This window comes from Haemorhous mexicanus, chromosome 16, assembly GCF_027477595.1.
Source record: "Haemorhous mexicanus isolate bHaeMex1 chromosome 16, bHaeMex1.pri, whole genome shotgun sequence".
In the NCBI taxonomy this organism is placed as follows: domain Eukaryota; kingdom Metazoa; phylum Chordata; class Aves; order Passeriformes; family Fringillidae; genus Haemorhous; species Haemorhous mexicanus.
Genome location: NC_082356.1, coordinates 2,201,157 through 2,216,279, shown reverse-complemented (window position 1 = coordinate 2,216,279; position 15,123 = coordinate 2,201,157). Strand labels below are relative to the sequence as shown.

The window sequence follows — 15,123 nt, the reverse complement described above, 5'->3', positions numbered from 1 at the left end:
TTGCTCTGTCTTGGCATGGGGGTCTGTAGAATAAGTAATCATGCAATACTTCAGTTTGTGGAGAATTTCAAATATCCCAGCACAGCCTGGGGGCACTTTCCCTCCACTGCCTGCCCAGGGCTCTGCTACCTGGAGCTGTCCCTGCCAGCAGCTGCTCCCTGTGCCCAGGACTGGGCCATGTCAGTGCTGCCTGAGCGCAGCTCAGCCCTGGGGGCTCAGCTCTGCCCTGCAGACCCCTCCCAGCTCTGGCACTGCCCAAGGGCAGCTCTGGCTCTGCAGGCTCTGATGGGAATGTCAGAGCAATCCTGAAAAGGACTGGAAAAGCGATGCTGATGCTGCCCTAAGGAACCCTGTGCTGATTTCTGGCACTGCCTGGTATATTCAGATCTCAGAGAATTTTTTTTTTTTTTAATAATTTTTCTCTGTCTAAAGTGAGACAGGAATATCTAAGTGCATTTTTCTATCCAGGCATCCCAGAGAAATGGATTAATAAAGCAGGATTTTTTTGTTTTATGCAGACCCTGCTTTGCTGTGCTTATCATTTAATCTACTAGGAAATACCCTGGAGATCAGTGTCATGCTGGGAGCATCCCTTAACAATGTAGCATCCTCACCACACAACAGAAACTCTTCCAAGCCTTACCAGCTGTCTCCTCCCACCCAGATCTGGTCCCACAGTGCTTAGAGCAGCTGCCAGGGCTGTCCCGGGCAGGCAGCAGAGTCCCTGCCCCAGCAAAGTGCCCTGGGCTGCAGGACCCTGCTCTGCAGGACAGCCCTGGGCACCCCTGGCTGCTCTGCACAAGAGACAATCAGAGAATGTACTCACAGCGTCTGGAGGCGTTGGGATGTTCCAGCTTTAGGAGATGGCTCCAGGAGCTGCAGCTGCCTTGTCCTGCAGCCAGAGGTTCCTGTGCCAAGGGCTGGCAGTGATTCTCCCCCAGTCACTTCTCAGCATCTTCACAGCCCTGACTGATTGAAAATCTCTCTGTCTCTGTGCTGTGCCCGGGGTGGCCGCAGGCAGTGCCCTCAGCCCTGCTGGGTTGGGAGAGGAGCTGCTCCTGAGGAGATATGTTATTTTGAAGCTCTTCTTGATTGCCAGGAGTTCCTTCTGTTCCAGGAGCCCAGCCCAGCTCAGCAGAACAGACACAGCACAAGGACTTCTCTTGTGGGTTGGGTGCTCAGGCCCTGAACATCACTCCCTGAGAGGGAGTTGAAGAAATCTCTCAAGAATTCAAAGTCACAATCAATCTCCAACGTTTCTTCAAGTTTTAATGGGTCCCACTGAGGGACAAGACTGAGAAAGTGTCCCCAGGTTCCAGTTAGAGCAGAACACTGGAGGCAGTGATGACAGCTGGGGAAAAACAAGGCCAAGGTGTCTTTGGGGCTGAGCAAATCTGGATGTGTTTCAGGAATGCAAAGGGCCAAGGCCTGAGCCCCAGCCCCTGGCCAGGCAGATCCTGTCCCTCCCTCCTTGCTCAGGGCTCTTCCCGGGATGGGCACTGACATGTGGGGATGTGCAGTGCCAAGGGCAGGAGCATGGGGCGGCCCCCGCCAGGCTGCTGAGCAGGGACAAGGAGGCCATGAGGCCCCAGGCCTGCAAGGGTCACTTGTCTCCTGCTCCTGGCTCAGGCCCAGGCCCAGCAGCGATGGCCAAAGTGCTGCCCAAGTTGCCTCTGTCAGGGCCTGGCAGCTGCTGCCCATGCCTGTGCCCTGTGCAGCCCAGGCTGTGCTACAGTGTCCCAGCCCTGCGCCTCTGTCCCTGCAGGCTGTGCTCATCCCCCGGCTGCCCCACCTGGCTGGCCCCTTCCTTTGCTGACAGCTCTGCCTCCTGCCTGCCTCTGCCTGCCCACACAAAGCCTTGGGCTGACCCAGGCTCCTTCTGAGGGATGTGTTGCACCACAGCCCTGCCCTGGCAGGGAAATTCCTTGTTCTTTTTTCCCAGTCTGGGCCTCCCAAGCTGCCCTTTGCATTAACACTTTCTTTCTCTGGCTGTACTCTACTATGTCAAAAGGATCCACCATCTCTGAATCCACCCTTCAGTCCCTCCCAGGGCTCTCCCCTTCTGTCCTCAGTCTGCACCCCACTGAGCACAGAGCTCCTCTGTCCCTATACAGTGCTCATGTGCTTGAGGACATGGGCGCCTGGACAAGAAGGACGGTTCTTTTCTACAGGAAGGAAACCACAGAGCCCCAGGGTTTTGAAGGCAGATGAGAGGCAGGCACTGGAGGCCAAGGTAAGCCAGACCTGTCTGTCCTTGCAGCTTTTGTCTGAAAGCAACCCTTGGATATTTGGGGAGTTTTGGAGGTGCAATTCCATTTCAGCCATATGTAGCAGTGTATTTCTATAGCCATGGGTGCCTGGACCAGAATGACAGCTCTTCTGCACAGGAAGGAAAGGGCAGAGCCCCAGTGTTTCACAGGCAGATGAGAGCTGGTCTTCAGGAATCCAAGGGAACCTAGACAGTCCTGGCAGCTTTTATCTGGGAGCTCTCTTGGATATAAGGAATTTTGGAGGCAGATTCCCAGTTTTGGCTATGGATGCCTGCACATGAGAGATGTTTCTTTCCATGGAAAGAAAAGCACAGCCCCCCCAGTGTTTTGACGGCAGATGAGAGGTTGCCCCCCCAGATGCCAAGGCCATCTAGAGCTGTCTGTTCTGGCAGATTTCATATAGGAACAATGCTTTGATATAATCAAATATGGAGGTAGAATCCCAATTTCAGCTATGAACCCCTGGAGGAGAAGGAGAGTTCTTTCCCAGAGGAAGGAAAACATGGAGCTCCATGGCTTCAGGGCCAGATGAATAGCAACCCTCAACATGCCAAGGTCAGCCGGACCAGCCAGGCTAAGCCAGCAAGACTTGTTCCATGTTCTTGGATCCTGGGGGCCCTGCAGCAGAACGTTGTTTCCAGAAGGCCCAGCGATACCACAGTGGTCTCCTTGGCTCTGCAGTGTCACACTGGCCCCTTGCTTCCATGGGGACCCATAATGTCACACTGGCCCCTTGCTTCCATGGGGACCCATAGTGTCACACTGGCCCCTTGGTGCCATGGGGACTCAGAGTGCCAGAATGGTCTCATTAGTTCCATGAGTCCCTGCAGTGTCACAAAGAGCTCCTTGGTTCCACAAGGCCCTGCAGAGCCCCTTGATTCAACAAGGCCTCAAAGTGCCAGAATGGTCTCCAGGACTCCATGATGCCCCACAGTGTCACAAGGACACCTTGGCTCCATGAAACCCTGAAATGGGGAAAGGCCCCTTGATTCCATTGGGCTCCTCCCTGTCACACGAGTTCTTAGTTCCACCGCACCCTGTAGTGCCACAATGGTCTCCTTGGTTCCACAGAGTCAGAATCTCTCGGTGGTCTCACGGAGCCCCACTAAGATCCCCTTGATTCCATGAGGCCCCGCCGTGCTACAATGACCCTTAGGTTAAATGGCCCCTTGGTTCCAGTGAGTCCTGAAGTGTCATAATGGTCTCCATGGTTCCACGAGGCCCCAGAATGTCACAATGGACTTTTGGTTCCACAAGCTTTCGTACAGCCAACAGCAGTGTCCTTGGCTCCACAGTGTCACAAGGGACCCTTTGTTCCATGAGGTTCAGTAGAGTGAGATGGACACCTTGATTCCATGAGGTTCTGTAATGTCCCAATGGACTCCTTGGTTCCATGGCCCTGCTGTCCAGAATTGCCCCTTGGTTCCATGAGGTTCTGAACTGTCAGCAGGAATCACCTTGGTTCAGCAGTGTCATAACCGACCCTTGGTTCCATGAGGTGCCAGGCCTCCCACAGCCTCTCAGAGACCCTTCTCCCCCTCACGGCCCCTCACAGCCCCAGGCCTGGGGCTCCTCCCAAAGGAGAAGGGGTCGGGCCCTGCTTGTTCTCCTTTTATTTCAGTCCCTTCACAGCCACGAGTGAAGAAAGGCTGAAATGGAGCCCTTCCCCAGCGTTTCCCTCGGGGTTCATTGCGGGCTGAAGCTCTGTGCTGGCGCTGGCCCGAGCGCCACCATCCCTGCAGCCGCCAGGCCTTTGCTGTCCCCCCGTGTCCGTTCCCTGTCCCCGAGTCCCGCCCGGCTCTGGCAGCAGCAGCAGCCGCAGCGCAGGGGGCGCCGGCCCGGCCCAGCCGGGGCTCCCGGCCAGGAGCAGCAGCAGCGCCGGCCCCTTCCCGCCTGCTCCTGCCTCGGCTCCCGAGGGCTTTTTCCAGCTCAGTTCTGGAGTAGAGCAGAAATCACCCACACCCAGCCCTGACTGTGCAGGGCCCGCCTGTGCTGCCCTGACCCAGCCCGCAGAGAAAGAAAGGATCGGGTTCCAGCGCTGTTTTCAGCACTGCTTTACTCACCCTGAGGTGACAGCAGGAGGCTGCTGCTGCCTTTGCCTTGGCAATTGGAGATCATGGCTGCTCTTGCCGCTTGAAATTTATCTGTAAAACTGCAATCGCCTTTTTTGATCAGTGCTACCCAGAGTGCTTTTTTCGTGATGGTGAATGTGGGAATTCTTAAAATCAGAGGATTTTGGGAAAGCTGAAAAAGGCAGGCTTCAGAGACAGCAGAACTGTGATTAGAGCTGAGCTGTAACCATGAGATAGGGCAGCAGAAAAGTTAAATAAGAAGTGGGAAAGTATGGACAAATAGAACAATAGTTTGTGTATTAACGCTTGGCTAGAAAAACTCCCTAAGCTGCAGAAAAGTATATCTAGCCTGATATTAGGAAGTACTGAGCTTAATAAATGAGCTCTGAGCATTTTGTTTTAAGGCTTAGAAGCAGGTATTGTATTCGAAATAATCAGGTATTGTTTTAACCGAAGGTACGTGTGCTTATAATGGTTGGATAGAACTACTGTCAATATGCTTCTGCTTTGTGTGATTGGTCAAAAAACTTTTAAAGTAAGTTGTAACATTGAGTTCTTTGTCTGCTGCCGAGGAGACAAACTGCCGGCATCTTCCCATTGTCATAACCATGTAATGAGACTGATGCTGGAAAATAAACACCTCAAGACACTGTCCTCAGCAGTCCCGTCCTGTTTGTGATTTTGTACATAGACCCCCGGCCGGCAATAGGTGAACTCAGGCTTTTGGTCACAGGCATCATGATTAGCAGATCTTGAAATCCCCTAAAGTCCCTGAGCACTAAGTCAAGGAGAATTAAAGCCACACAGACCACATTTGCAGTGCTCAAACGCGGCCCTGTTGCTGCTGCTGCTGAAATAAAATCATCTGATAGAGGCCATCACAGAAATTGCCTCTCAAGTGTCAAATCAAATGAAAAAATCCACCAGGAGAAAGAGAAACCAGAACTTCTCGACTCACTTCATTGTTTCTCCTTCTGAGCAGCAGCAGCAGCAGCAAGTGGAGATGCGCAGAGGTATTTCCAGCTGCTGCTGATCCCAGCTGGAGCCCAGCCTGCTGCCCAGTCCCAGCGGGAAGCTGAGCCCAGCCCGGGGAGCTCCCGCAGTGTCGGGAGCTCAGCGCACGCGGGGCCAGGCCCAGAGCCCCGGGCACGGCCGCCCATTGCGGGGCAGCGGCGCAGACGGAATGTCCTGCGGCCCAAACCTCCTGCTCCTGCCACACAGCGCCAGCGCTCTCCCCCTCCTCCTCCTCTCCCAGCACGGCACAAATTCCAGCTCGGAGGAGGCTTCCCCAGAGAGGGCTCAGGCTCCTGCTTCAGCCTCAGGGTCCCTGCAGAGGAACAGGGCATCTTTCAGGCACTTCCACAAGCTCAAGGCTGCCATTTCATGGGCAATCTGGGATGAAAATGGACTTGTTAGGAAGCACAAAAGCAGAGGGAATTGATCAGAAATTATTAGGAAAAAAATGACCCTTCTTAGAGACAAAGTTCGCAAAGTCATTCCATGCATTTCTCCTTTTCAAATTCTTCCAGTCATCTCCTGACAGGTCCAGCATGTTCTGGTACTTTTCATGAACTGACTGTACTCTTGATTCATATCAATGCATGAGATGTAGAAGCATCTGAACTGAACACTGAGACAAACTCCCTCTGTCAGCCCATTTCCATCTTCTAGCTCACTTTCCGTATGTCCACAGGCATCTTGGAATGATTATCCCACAGCTCTCCATTTCTGGCTGCAGGCTCTGGAGATTCTTTCTCTGCATTCAGTCAGGTTTGCATTCCCTAACAATTCCTGGTAGCCCATCATGTTTTCTTAAGGTAGAACAGTAACATTGAAAACCTCACCAATGGCACAACTGCCCAGCCCACAAGGAAAAGAAAGAAGAAGCTGTCAAGTTCTTCAAATATTTGTCCTGCTTTGCTGCAAGAGTCGTGCTGCACGCACAGTGTGGAAAGCCAAGAGGAGCTGCAGTTGGTGGCACATCTTGTGACAGAAGCTGCACCTCGTTCTCCAGGAAAGATTCTTGGAAAGAGCAAAGAGGACTGAGGAGCAGATGATGGGAAAACTGAAAGAGCTTTTAAGAAATTCAAAGAAAACAGAAAGAAACCATCTGAGATGTTTTACTCGATTTATTTTTATGCTCCTCTTTTCCATCTTGCACTACTTCTCCATCCATTAATTCCAAATGGATCTCACTTCTAAGCTCAATGACTTGGCAAGTTGTAGACACTGTCAAATACCATGAGCTACACCCAGTTTGCCTTCCCCTGGATTTCTCTGGAAAGCAATGCTGGAGAGGTAAGTGCAGTGCCTGGGTCACGTACAAATTCAGCATTTAGGGAATGTGCTCCGATAGTGTTTGACCCTCAGCAGGGACAATGCACAGCAGGGACCGAGGGGATTCCTGTGCTGCTGTGCAGGAGTGCAGACTCTGGGTCTTGGCTGAACACGGCCAAGTTCCCGTGTTTGGACAGGCTCAGGGGCTGCCCCCGGGGAGCGCGGGGCTCGGCGCGGGGGCCAGTGGGCAACGGACAAACGGACACGGGGACAAACGGCCTCGGCGCTTCAGTTGCAGCGGCAGCAGCAGCAGCGAAAGCAGCAGCGAAAGCAGCAGCAAAAGCAGCGACTTTGCCGAGCCCCTCTTGCTTGTCCTCTCCCTCTCCCGCAGTCCCGCTTGTCCCGCAGTCCCGCTTGTCTCTCCCTCTCCCGGTCTCCCTTTCCCGAGGTCCCCTCCTCTCCCAGTCTCTCTCCCCTTGCCCGGTCGGGCCATGCCCCCGGCCCGCCCCCGGCCCCGGGCGGGGCTGCCCCGTCCCCGGCCCCGGGCGTCCCGCCGCGGTCTCGCCTCCGGCCGGCTCTGGTCGTACTGGCGGTGGCGCTGCTGGGCGGGCATCAGTGCCTGGGACAGGGGCGGCATCGCCTCCCTTTGGCTCCGCCTGGCCCGAGCCGGGCCCCGGCCCCGGCCCCGGCCCCGGCCCCGGCCCCGGCCCCGGCCCCGGCCCCTCCCGGGGCCCGCAGAGGACACAGGCGGCGCGGCCGCTCCCGCCGCCTCCGCTGCCGCTTGCCCGGCCCGAGCTCCGCCGCTCGGCAGCGCGGCCGCCGGCCCCGAGCCGCCGCTGTCCCGCTGCAGGGAGCGAACGCCTGGGGATGGCCGGCCTGGGGCGCTTGAGGGGCGCTCGGGGGCCGTTGCCGGCCCCGGGCCGAGCGCTGACAGCCGCGTCCCGCCGGCAGGGAAGGCGCAGCAGGGCCTGAAGGAGCAGTACCGGCTGGGCTCGCTGCTGGGGCGCGGCGGCTTCGGCAGCGTCTTCGCGGCCACGCGGCTCTCGGACGGTGCCCCGGTGAGCGGCGGGCGCAGGAGGAGGAGGAGGAGGAGGGGGCGGAGGAGGAGGAGGGCGGAGGATGGGGCTGAGCAAGGCGGGCGGCGAACTCAGCCCGCTGCTTCCCTTGGCTTGCAGGTGGCCATCAAAAGGGTGCCACGGGAGCGCGTCCGGCACTGGGGCGAGCTGGTGAGTGAGCGGGGCCAGCGGGAGCAGCCGGGCCATGCCGAGCGGGGATGAGCCGAGGCCCGACAGGGTGGAAGCCTCCAGGACGCCTCGAGGGAGAGCGGGCGTGGGGCCAGCGCAGGGCACAGAGCATCCCAGGCTGGCTGAGGGCTTCCTGAGCCCCGGCACGGCATCAGCCCCACTGACGGCATCGTGCTCCTCCCGCAGCCCGACGGCACCAGCGCACCCCTGGAGATCGTGCTGCTGGCCAAGGTGTCCACTGGCTTCCCTGGTGTGGTCCAGCTGCTGGAGTGGCTTGAGCTCCCCAACGATGTCTTGATGGTGCTGGAGCGCCCGGAGCGGTGTCAGGACCTGCAGCATTTCATTCGGGCACGGGGCTTCCTGCCCGAGGAGGTGGCGCGGGAGCTGTTCCGCCAGGTGCTGGAGGCCGTGCGGCACTGCACCAGCTGCGGGGTCCTGCACAGGGACATCAAACCAGAGAACATCCTGGTTGACCTGGCCACTGGGCAGGCCAAATTGATTGACTTTGGCTGTGGCACCTACCTGCAGGACACAGCCTACACTCACTTTGCAGGTGAGCCCACACAGGGTGTGCTCCTGGTCCCAGCATCTCATGGCCCAACATCTCAGAGCCCAAGCTGGGTGTGGCAGTGGGGATTCTCCCTTCTGCAGCCCTTCATGGCGCTGAGACTTCAGCCAAGTTGCTTTTGAGCAGGGCTGGGTGTGGAGCCAGCTTCCAGCCCTGCAGGCAGCCTTTGCCCACCACTCTGTCCAGGACTGGGGCTGGGGCCGCCAGCCCAGCAAAAACACCCGTGGGTGGGGGTAGCCGAGAGGGGGGGGTTTGGAACCAGTGCCCCAGCCAGTTTGGTGTGCAGGTGAGAAAGGGCTTGGACTGCTCCACTGCCTGGTTTGTTTTGGGTTCATAATGTTTTTTGGAGCAATGAAGGCAGGGAGGATGCAGGCATGGATTTTCCCCCAGCACTGAGTGGTTTCTTCCTTGTTATGGTGAGGCCTTGCCAGGGCTTTCACTGCCCTCTTCCAACCCCAGTGGCTTCTTTTCCAACCCCAAGTCTGTACACAAGTCCCAGGTGCTGGTGAGAGGGCAGTGCGTCACACCCCCTGTGCCACTGGAGCAGGGATGCTGGGGCCAGGCTCTGGGAGCAGCAGCATCCCCCTGATGAACTCCATCTGTATTCCATAGGAACACGGTCATACAGCCCCCCGGAATGGACCCACTTTGGCTGGTACTATGGCAGGCCAGCTACCATCTGGTCCCTGGGCATCCTGCTGCACCAGATGGTCTGTGGGGAGCACCCTTTCAGGAGGGGCCAGAACATCAGCTGGGACCATCAGCTCTCGCTGCCACAAGGGCTCTCTCAAGGTGGATCCTCATCTCTGGGCAGGGGGGAATACCAGTGCTGGGAGACAGCAGCAGGCTCGTGAGCATCCTGCTCTGGCAGCTGCTGAGGAGGTGGCACATGTCCTGCTCTCCTGCTCTCCTCCAAACCAGGGAATGGATGGGAAAGCTTAGGCCCAGCTCTGAGCACATCCAGCATGGCCTGGGCACGGGAATAGTGGGGCAAAGCCAACAGGAGCCTTCTCCAACTGAGCAGCGGTTTGTGGTTTCTCTGCCCAGAGTGCCAAGATCTGATCAGGCAGTGTTTATCCATACTGGACTTGGAAAGGCCCTCATTAGAAGAGCTGCTCTGTCATCCTTGGATGCAGGATATTCATCTGCCCTAGAAGAAGGGAGAGAGCCACAGGCACACTGTGATGCAGGGCCCTGGTAAGTTACAGCTCCACACATGCCTTGGCAGTCAGAAGCAAAGGAAGCCAGACTTTTTTGTCCTGCCCGTGTCACTGCCCAGGGCTCATCAGATGGGAACACACAGCCCTTGTGCTGGAGCTGAGCTGCTCTGCCCAGCACTGGTGGCCACCATCTGAGCTGGTTTTGCTTGTCCTGGTTCCCTGACAGCTGGGGCCTTGGGCAGAACCTGAGAGCCTGGTCTCACCCCAGGGAAGGAGAAGGAGCCCGTGGAGAAGCTGTACCAGGTGGGACTGCTGCTGCTGGAGACATCAAGGATGAAATCAAGGATGGCAACCTCTTCCTGGACCTGGCCACTGGCCAGCTGAAGATGATGGACTTTGATTGTGGCACCTTCTTCAAAGCCAGGCTCCACAGCAAATTTACAGATGAGTCCACACGCAGGGGGATGCTCCCACATGTGGGCATTGCACAGCCTGGCCGGGAACCAAAGGTTCCCCCTTTGCTGGGGCAGATGCAGCTGATCCTTCAGTCGCCTGCCCAGCTGGTTTTGGCAGGGCTGGGGGGATGGGCTGGGCTGGGTACGAAATGGGAGTGGGCTCCTGGCCCTGCCAACAGCCCCCAGCCCCCACCGTGCCCCGGGCTGGGGCAGCCAGCCCGACACCAACAAACCCCATGGTGGGAGCAGAGGTGGGACTCCAGAACCTGTGCTGCGGCTGCTTTGCTGTGCAGGCAAGGAAGGGCTTGGGCTGCTCCACTGCCCTTGTTTGCTTTGGGATCAGCGTTATTGTGGGGGGCAGTGCAGGGGGGAAGGGAGAAAGCCTGGGCTTCCGTTCCCCGTGTGTGGGTTTTTCCTTGCATGCAGGGGTTGGGCCTTCCTCAAGGCCCTGGCAGAGATAAGATTTTTTTACCTTTTTTCTTGTTTCCCCTTTTTGTCTGTAATCTATTTTCAATAATTTGTTGTTTGTTTTTCTAGATGAAGCCTTATAGGTTGGGTCCAGTCTGGATCAGGAAGTGCTTGGGACCAGCTGCAGTGTGGATGGGCCGTGCCCTTGGAGAAGGCTGAGGACATCGTTTGGGACCAGCTTTTCTTCCAGCAGGGGAGGGCGTGAGGTGGGTCCCTGTCTGCCTGGCATGGTGGGATCAGAGCTTCTGGGAGATGGCAGCGAGCACAGGAGCCTCCTGCTCTGGGCAGCTGCTGAGGAGGTGGATGTGCCCTGGCTGGCTGCAGGCTGGGCACACGTCCTGCCCTCCTGCCCTGCTGCCAAAAGCAGCAGTGATGGGCAGCTCTGGGCACCGCTCTGAGCACGGCCAGCATGGCCTGGGCACCGTGGGCGGCTGGGACAAGGGCACAGGAGCCTTCAGCTGACGGGCGGTTTCTGCTTTCTCTCCTTGCAGCCGGGCTCTGCGGGTGCTGAGGCTGCTCTGGGCTCTGCCAGGGCTCTGCTGGAGCTCAGCACCAGGCTGGAATCAGCCAAAGAAGAAATGGTGTGACCTGCAGCACAGACTTGCTTGAGCATTTTGGCAGCACAGCTCAAGTTTGCAGAGTGTACACCTCCATGGGAAAAGATGACACCCCCCAAAAAATAAATTTGTTCAATAACTTCTGAAATGAAATCAATCTGGAATGCCCCAAAATGACATTTCTCAGCTTGCTCAAGCTGTAGCTCAGCCCTTCTCTGAACAGTTCTCTCCCCATCTGCCTCTTACTACTGCTCCCTCTTTTCCCTCGGTGAGTTCCCAGCCCATTGCAGCCTGTATCACACTGTTGCCTTCCTTGGTGCCCCTCACCACGAGGAAGGCTGAGCCCCAGGCTTAGGGATGCATCCTGTCACTGGCTGAGGAGCAGCAATGTCTCAGAGGTCCCATGGGATTTTGGTGTCATTGAGAGCCACTCTCCAGCCCTCAGCTCTGCTCACTGCTGAGCTCCCACTCCCTTTCCCTTGTCTTTCCTGCAGGATGAGCTCTCTGAATCCCCTTGAGCCTCTCCACCCTTCCCAGCCAACACACCCACCTCAGTAAGGCCAAAGCTGAAGCTGCTCTGTCTCCTCTGGTGTACAGGGTGATCTTGACCCCCAATGAGTTGCAGCTGGACCAGTTGCTGAAGATTGGAGGTGGGCCTGATCTTGACAGGCCACACCTGCAACCAACAAGCACTAGTGATATATAAGAGTAAGGGAAGAGGAGTGAGAGGAGTCAGATTACTACTGCAAGGTGCTGGAACAGTCAGTGTGTAGAGGGACTGCCTGTGAGGAACATCAAGAAGGTGTGAAGCTCTGACAATACGAAATCCTTGCTCTATGATGACGCTAGAATTTGTGTTATCTAAGACAACACTCTGGCACATCATCCATTCCCCTGTGCAGGGAGCCCCTACCCCAGAGCACAGCACACAGCAGTGCAGTCCGGGCTGGAACAGCTGCCCGACAGGCCTGGCTTGGCTCTTTGTGGCAAGGGAATGCTCCCTGTTTCCAGCTGTCCCTGCAGGATGGCCCCAGGGCAGAGCCCAGCTGGGCTCCCACTGCAGCCCCTGGAGCTTGGGGCAGACAGTGCTCCCAGAGCTGAGGTTCCTGGGGAGCACCCGGAGCTGTGCCTTGCACTCTGCTGCCATGTGTCCCAGTGCAGGCTGGCTAGTGCTGTGTGAATGCACCAGCCCCTGGTTTGACTGACAGGGGCCTTGCCCAGTCACATCTCTGCCAAGGCTGCAGCATTTCACTGGGCAGAACCTGACAAGGCATAGAGAGCAGATCAATGAAATTATCCAGACTGGGTTTTTCAAAGGCCCTTTAGAAGGAAGGGCTTGAGAATAAATGCTCTCTGTTTGCCACATGAACATTGGGGAGAGTTAGTGTCTTTGTCTTCAACCCACTCCCCCTCCAGCCAACGTTACAGCCACCCACTCCCTCACACATCCCCCTCATGCCTTCCCACTGCTGTGTCCTGTCAGGGCTTCTGCAGCCCCTCGTCCCTTCTTGGCCCAATCCCCTCAGGGTCTCCCCCATCCCAGCCAACCTGCCCGGCAGCAGCGCCGCAGCCCCACAGCAGCTGCAGAGGAGCCCCATCCAGAGGCACCTCGGAGCCCTCAGCAATCCAGCAAGCAGCACACGGGCAGGAGGACACAGATGGCGCTTCCTGCCTGGGACAGGGCTTGTGGCCATCTCCAGGCACTGCTCTCACAGGGATCTCTGCAGCTCCAGCCCCTGCCCACCCGCTCTGTTGGCAGCAAAAAGGCTTCAGCAGAACTACCAAAGGCCAAGGGGCTTCTGGCCATTTTCCCTGCAACACAGCATGCTGGGACAGCTTGCTGAGCCCAAGCACCCTTTTTCCCCTCTTCCCCTATGCCCTGCAGACCCTGGGAAGCAAAAGAAAGCTCCCGGGAGTCTGTGTATTATAACACATTCTATATTCATATACTAAAGAAAAAACAAAAATAAAAGAACAATCATGAAGAAAGAGAATATTCCCGCTGGCTTAGGTGGCCCCAGCAGACAGAGCCTCTGGGCTCAGCTCTCTGCAGATCTCCAGCAGCGCAGCCAGCCAAGCCCCGACAGACGAGGCCGTGTCCTCCATGCCCTGCAGAGCTGATCCTGCAGCCTCTGGAAGACGGAAGATCGCTCACTCTGGAGTGACTGGAGGACATTCAGTGTATGAAGTGCCATGTGTGACGTGGCACTGCTGGTGTCCTCTGTCAGGTGTTCAAGGGCTGAAAGAGAGAGGAACAGAGCCACGGTCAGATCCCAAACCTGAGAGAACCCGAGGAGAGTCCCCTGCCAGGGCCATTCCAGCTGGCTCTAGCCATGGCCAGGAGGGAGCAGGGACCAATGGGACCAGCCCGAAGCTCCTGGCCACGAATCCCCCATGTGGCCCTGAAATCTTTGTGTGCTCTGCCCATGCCGCCTCTCGTCCGCAAAGGGAGCAGTGCCCTCGGCAGCCGGGGCAGGGCTTGCAGCTCCCCCCATCAGCCACTGCTGTCCGCACGCTGCCCTCACTCACCACTGCAGATGAGCCGGAGCTCTTCCTTCTTCCCCCTCAGGTGCCGCCCGGCCATCCCTGGGAACACAGAGCCTGTCACAGCCCCAGCGGCACAGCTCCCTGCCAGCGGCGCTGCTGGCACTGTGGCCACACGGCCTGCTGGCCCGGCAGGGCTCAGCCCGGCCCCTGCTGCACGCGGCCGCCCCAGGGCACGGCTGCGAGAGGGCGGCAGCAGTGCCGGGGCCAGGCGGGGCTCGATGGTGCCGGGCCCGGGTGGCGCTGCCGTGGCAGCAGGTGGGGCTGGGGCCGAGCTGTGGCAGGGCCGGGAGGGAGCCCGGGCTTGTGGCTCACCAATGAACCTGATGGCCACCACTTGCAGGGACTCCTGTGGGCTCTGCAGGTAGGGCAGGGCCCGGCGCAGGTGCTCGGCTGCTCTGCTCCCGTGGTCTGCCAGCTGGAGAGAGCGGCAGGAGGGAAGGGTTGGCGCGAGCTCAGCCCCTTGGCCGGGCGCTGCCTGCACCCAGCCCCAGCCTCCCCTGCCTGCACAGCCCTGAGGCGTGGCCAGCAGCCGCTGGTGCCGGGCTCTGGAGGGGCAGAGGGCCGGCTGCTGCCCGGGGAGCCGCGGTGCCGGCCCGCCCCACAGCTCCACTGGGCCAGGGCTCCATCGGAGCCTGGCTCAGGCCCACAGGAGCCTGGAGAAGAGCCTGCACGGCCTCTGGGTGCAGCAGCGGGCAGGGGCACAGCTGCCAGCCCCGCACTCCGAGCACCGCCCCCGGGGGCCTTCTCCAGGCTGAGGCTGGGGCTTGCAGGCCGTCCTTACCAGGCACTTGGTGAACTTCCACGGCTTCTGGTTCTTCACCAGTCTTTCAAGATCCCTCCTCTTCAGGAACTTGACCACACAAAGCAGCGTTTCCTGAGAAGCCTGGAGAGCAGCAGAGATGCAGAGATGGCCCCACAGCCCAGGGCGCAGGACTCACGTCCCTGTGCCAAGGCCTGGAGGAGGCTGCAGCCCGGCAGGCGCCAGGGCAGGAGGCAGCCGAGCCCCCTGCCAGGGGGACAGCAGCAGCCCACGAGTCCTCACCTGTGCCACACGCCGATTCTCATCATGGCAGTGGAAGAAGAGTGGCAGCAGGCTCTGGCGCAGGGGTGTCTTCAGGGCCTTTTTTTTCTTTTCCAGTGGAAGAGTCACCAAGGTTCTGAAGAGCAGTATGGAGAGCAGCTGCACCTGGCTATTATTCTGTATTGAAGGAAGAAAAGAAGACCTTAGCATTGGTTGCACGGGGCTCAGCTTGGCCCAGGCCTGCAAATCCACAAGGCACAGTGCCAGGGAAGCACCCAGTGGCCGTGGCTGGGGGCAGCGAGCCTTACGTGGTCAAAGAGTGGCAGGAGTGCCTCAAGCAGCTGCAGTGTGATGGGGCTGGGCATCAGCATGTCATTGTCCAAGATGATAAAGCTGAGAAGCATGACTGTCATGCTAACTATCTCTCCATCTGCGTCCCACAGGAGCTCCACAAGACTTTCAGTCAGGCTCCACATTTTTTCGG

The 15,123-nt window shown here is 58.0% G+C and overlaps 1 protein-coding gene across 1 annotated transcript; it reads left to right on the top strand.

Moving 5' to 3' along the window:
* The first annotated feature begins 6,583 nt into the window (after positions 1-6,583).
* On the top strand, positions 6,584-10,587 carry LOC132334550 (serine/threonine-protein kinase pim-1-like). The gene is made up of 4 exons (XM_059860655.1): positions 6,584-6,640; positions 7,795-7,845; positions 8,074-8,510; positions 10,584-10,587. Exons 1-4 carry the CDS (start codon positions 6,584-6,586, stop codon positions 10,585-10,587), a joined length of 549 nt encoding a protein of 182 aa, XP_059716638.1.
* Positions 10,588-15,123: the final 4,536 nt, after the last annotated feature.

Excerpts from the sequence above, each read along its gene's own strand:
- LOC132334550 (XM_059860655.1), top strand. The coding sequence starts at position 6,584 with ATGAGCTACACCCAGTTTGCCTTCCCCTGGATTTCTCTGGAAAGCAAT. Across the intron at positions 6,641-7,794 it reads TGGAAAGCAATGCTGGAGAG|GTGGCCATCAAAAGGGTGCC; the intron begins GTAAGTGCAGTG and ends CTTGGCTTGCAG. Across the intron at positions 7,846-8,073 it reads TCCGGCACTGGGGCGAGCTG|GAGATCGTGCTGCTGGCCAA; the intron begins GTGAGTGAGCGG and ends AGCGCACCCCTG.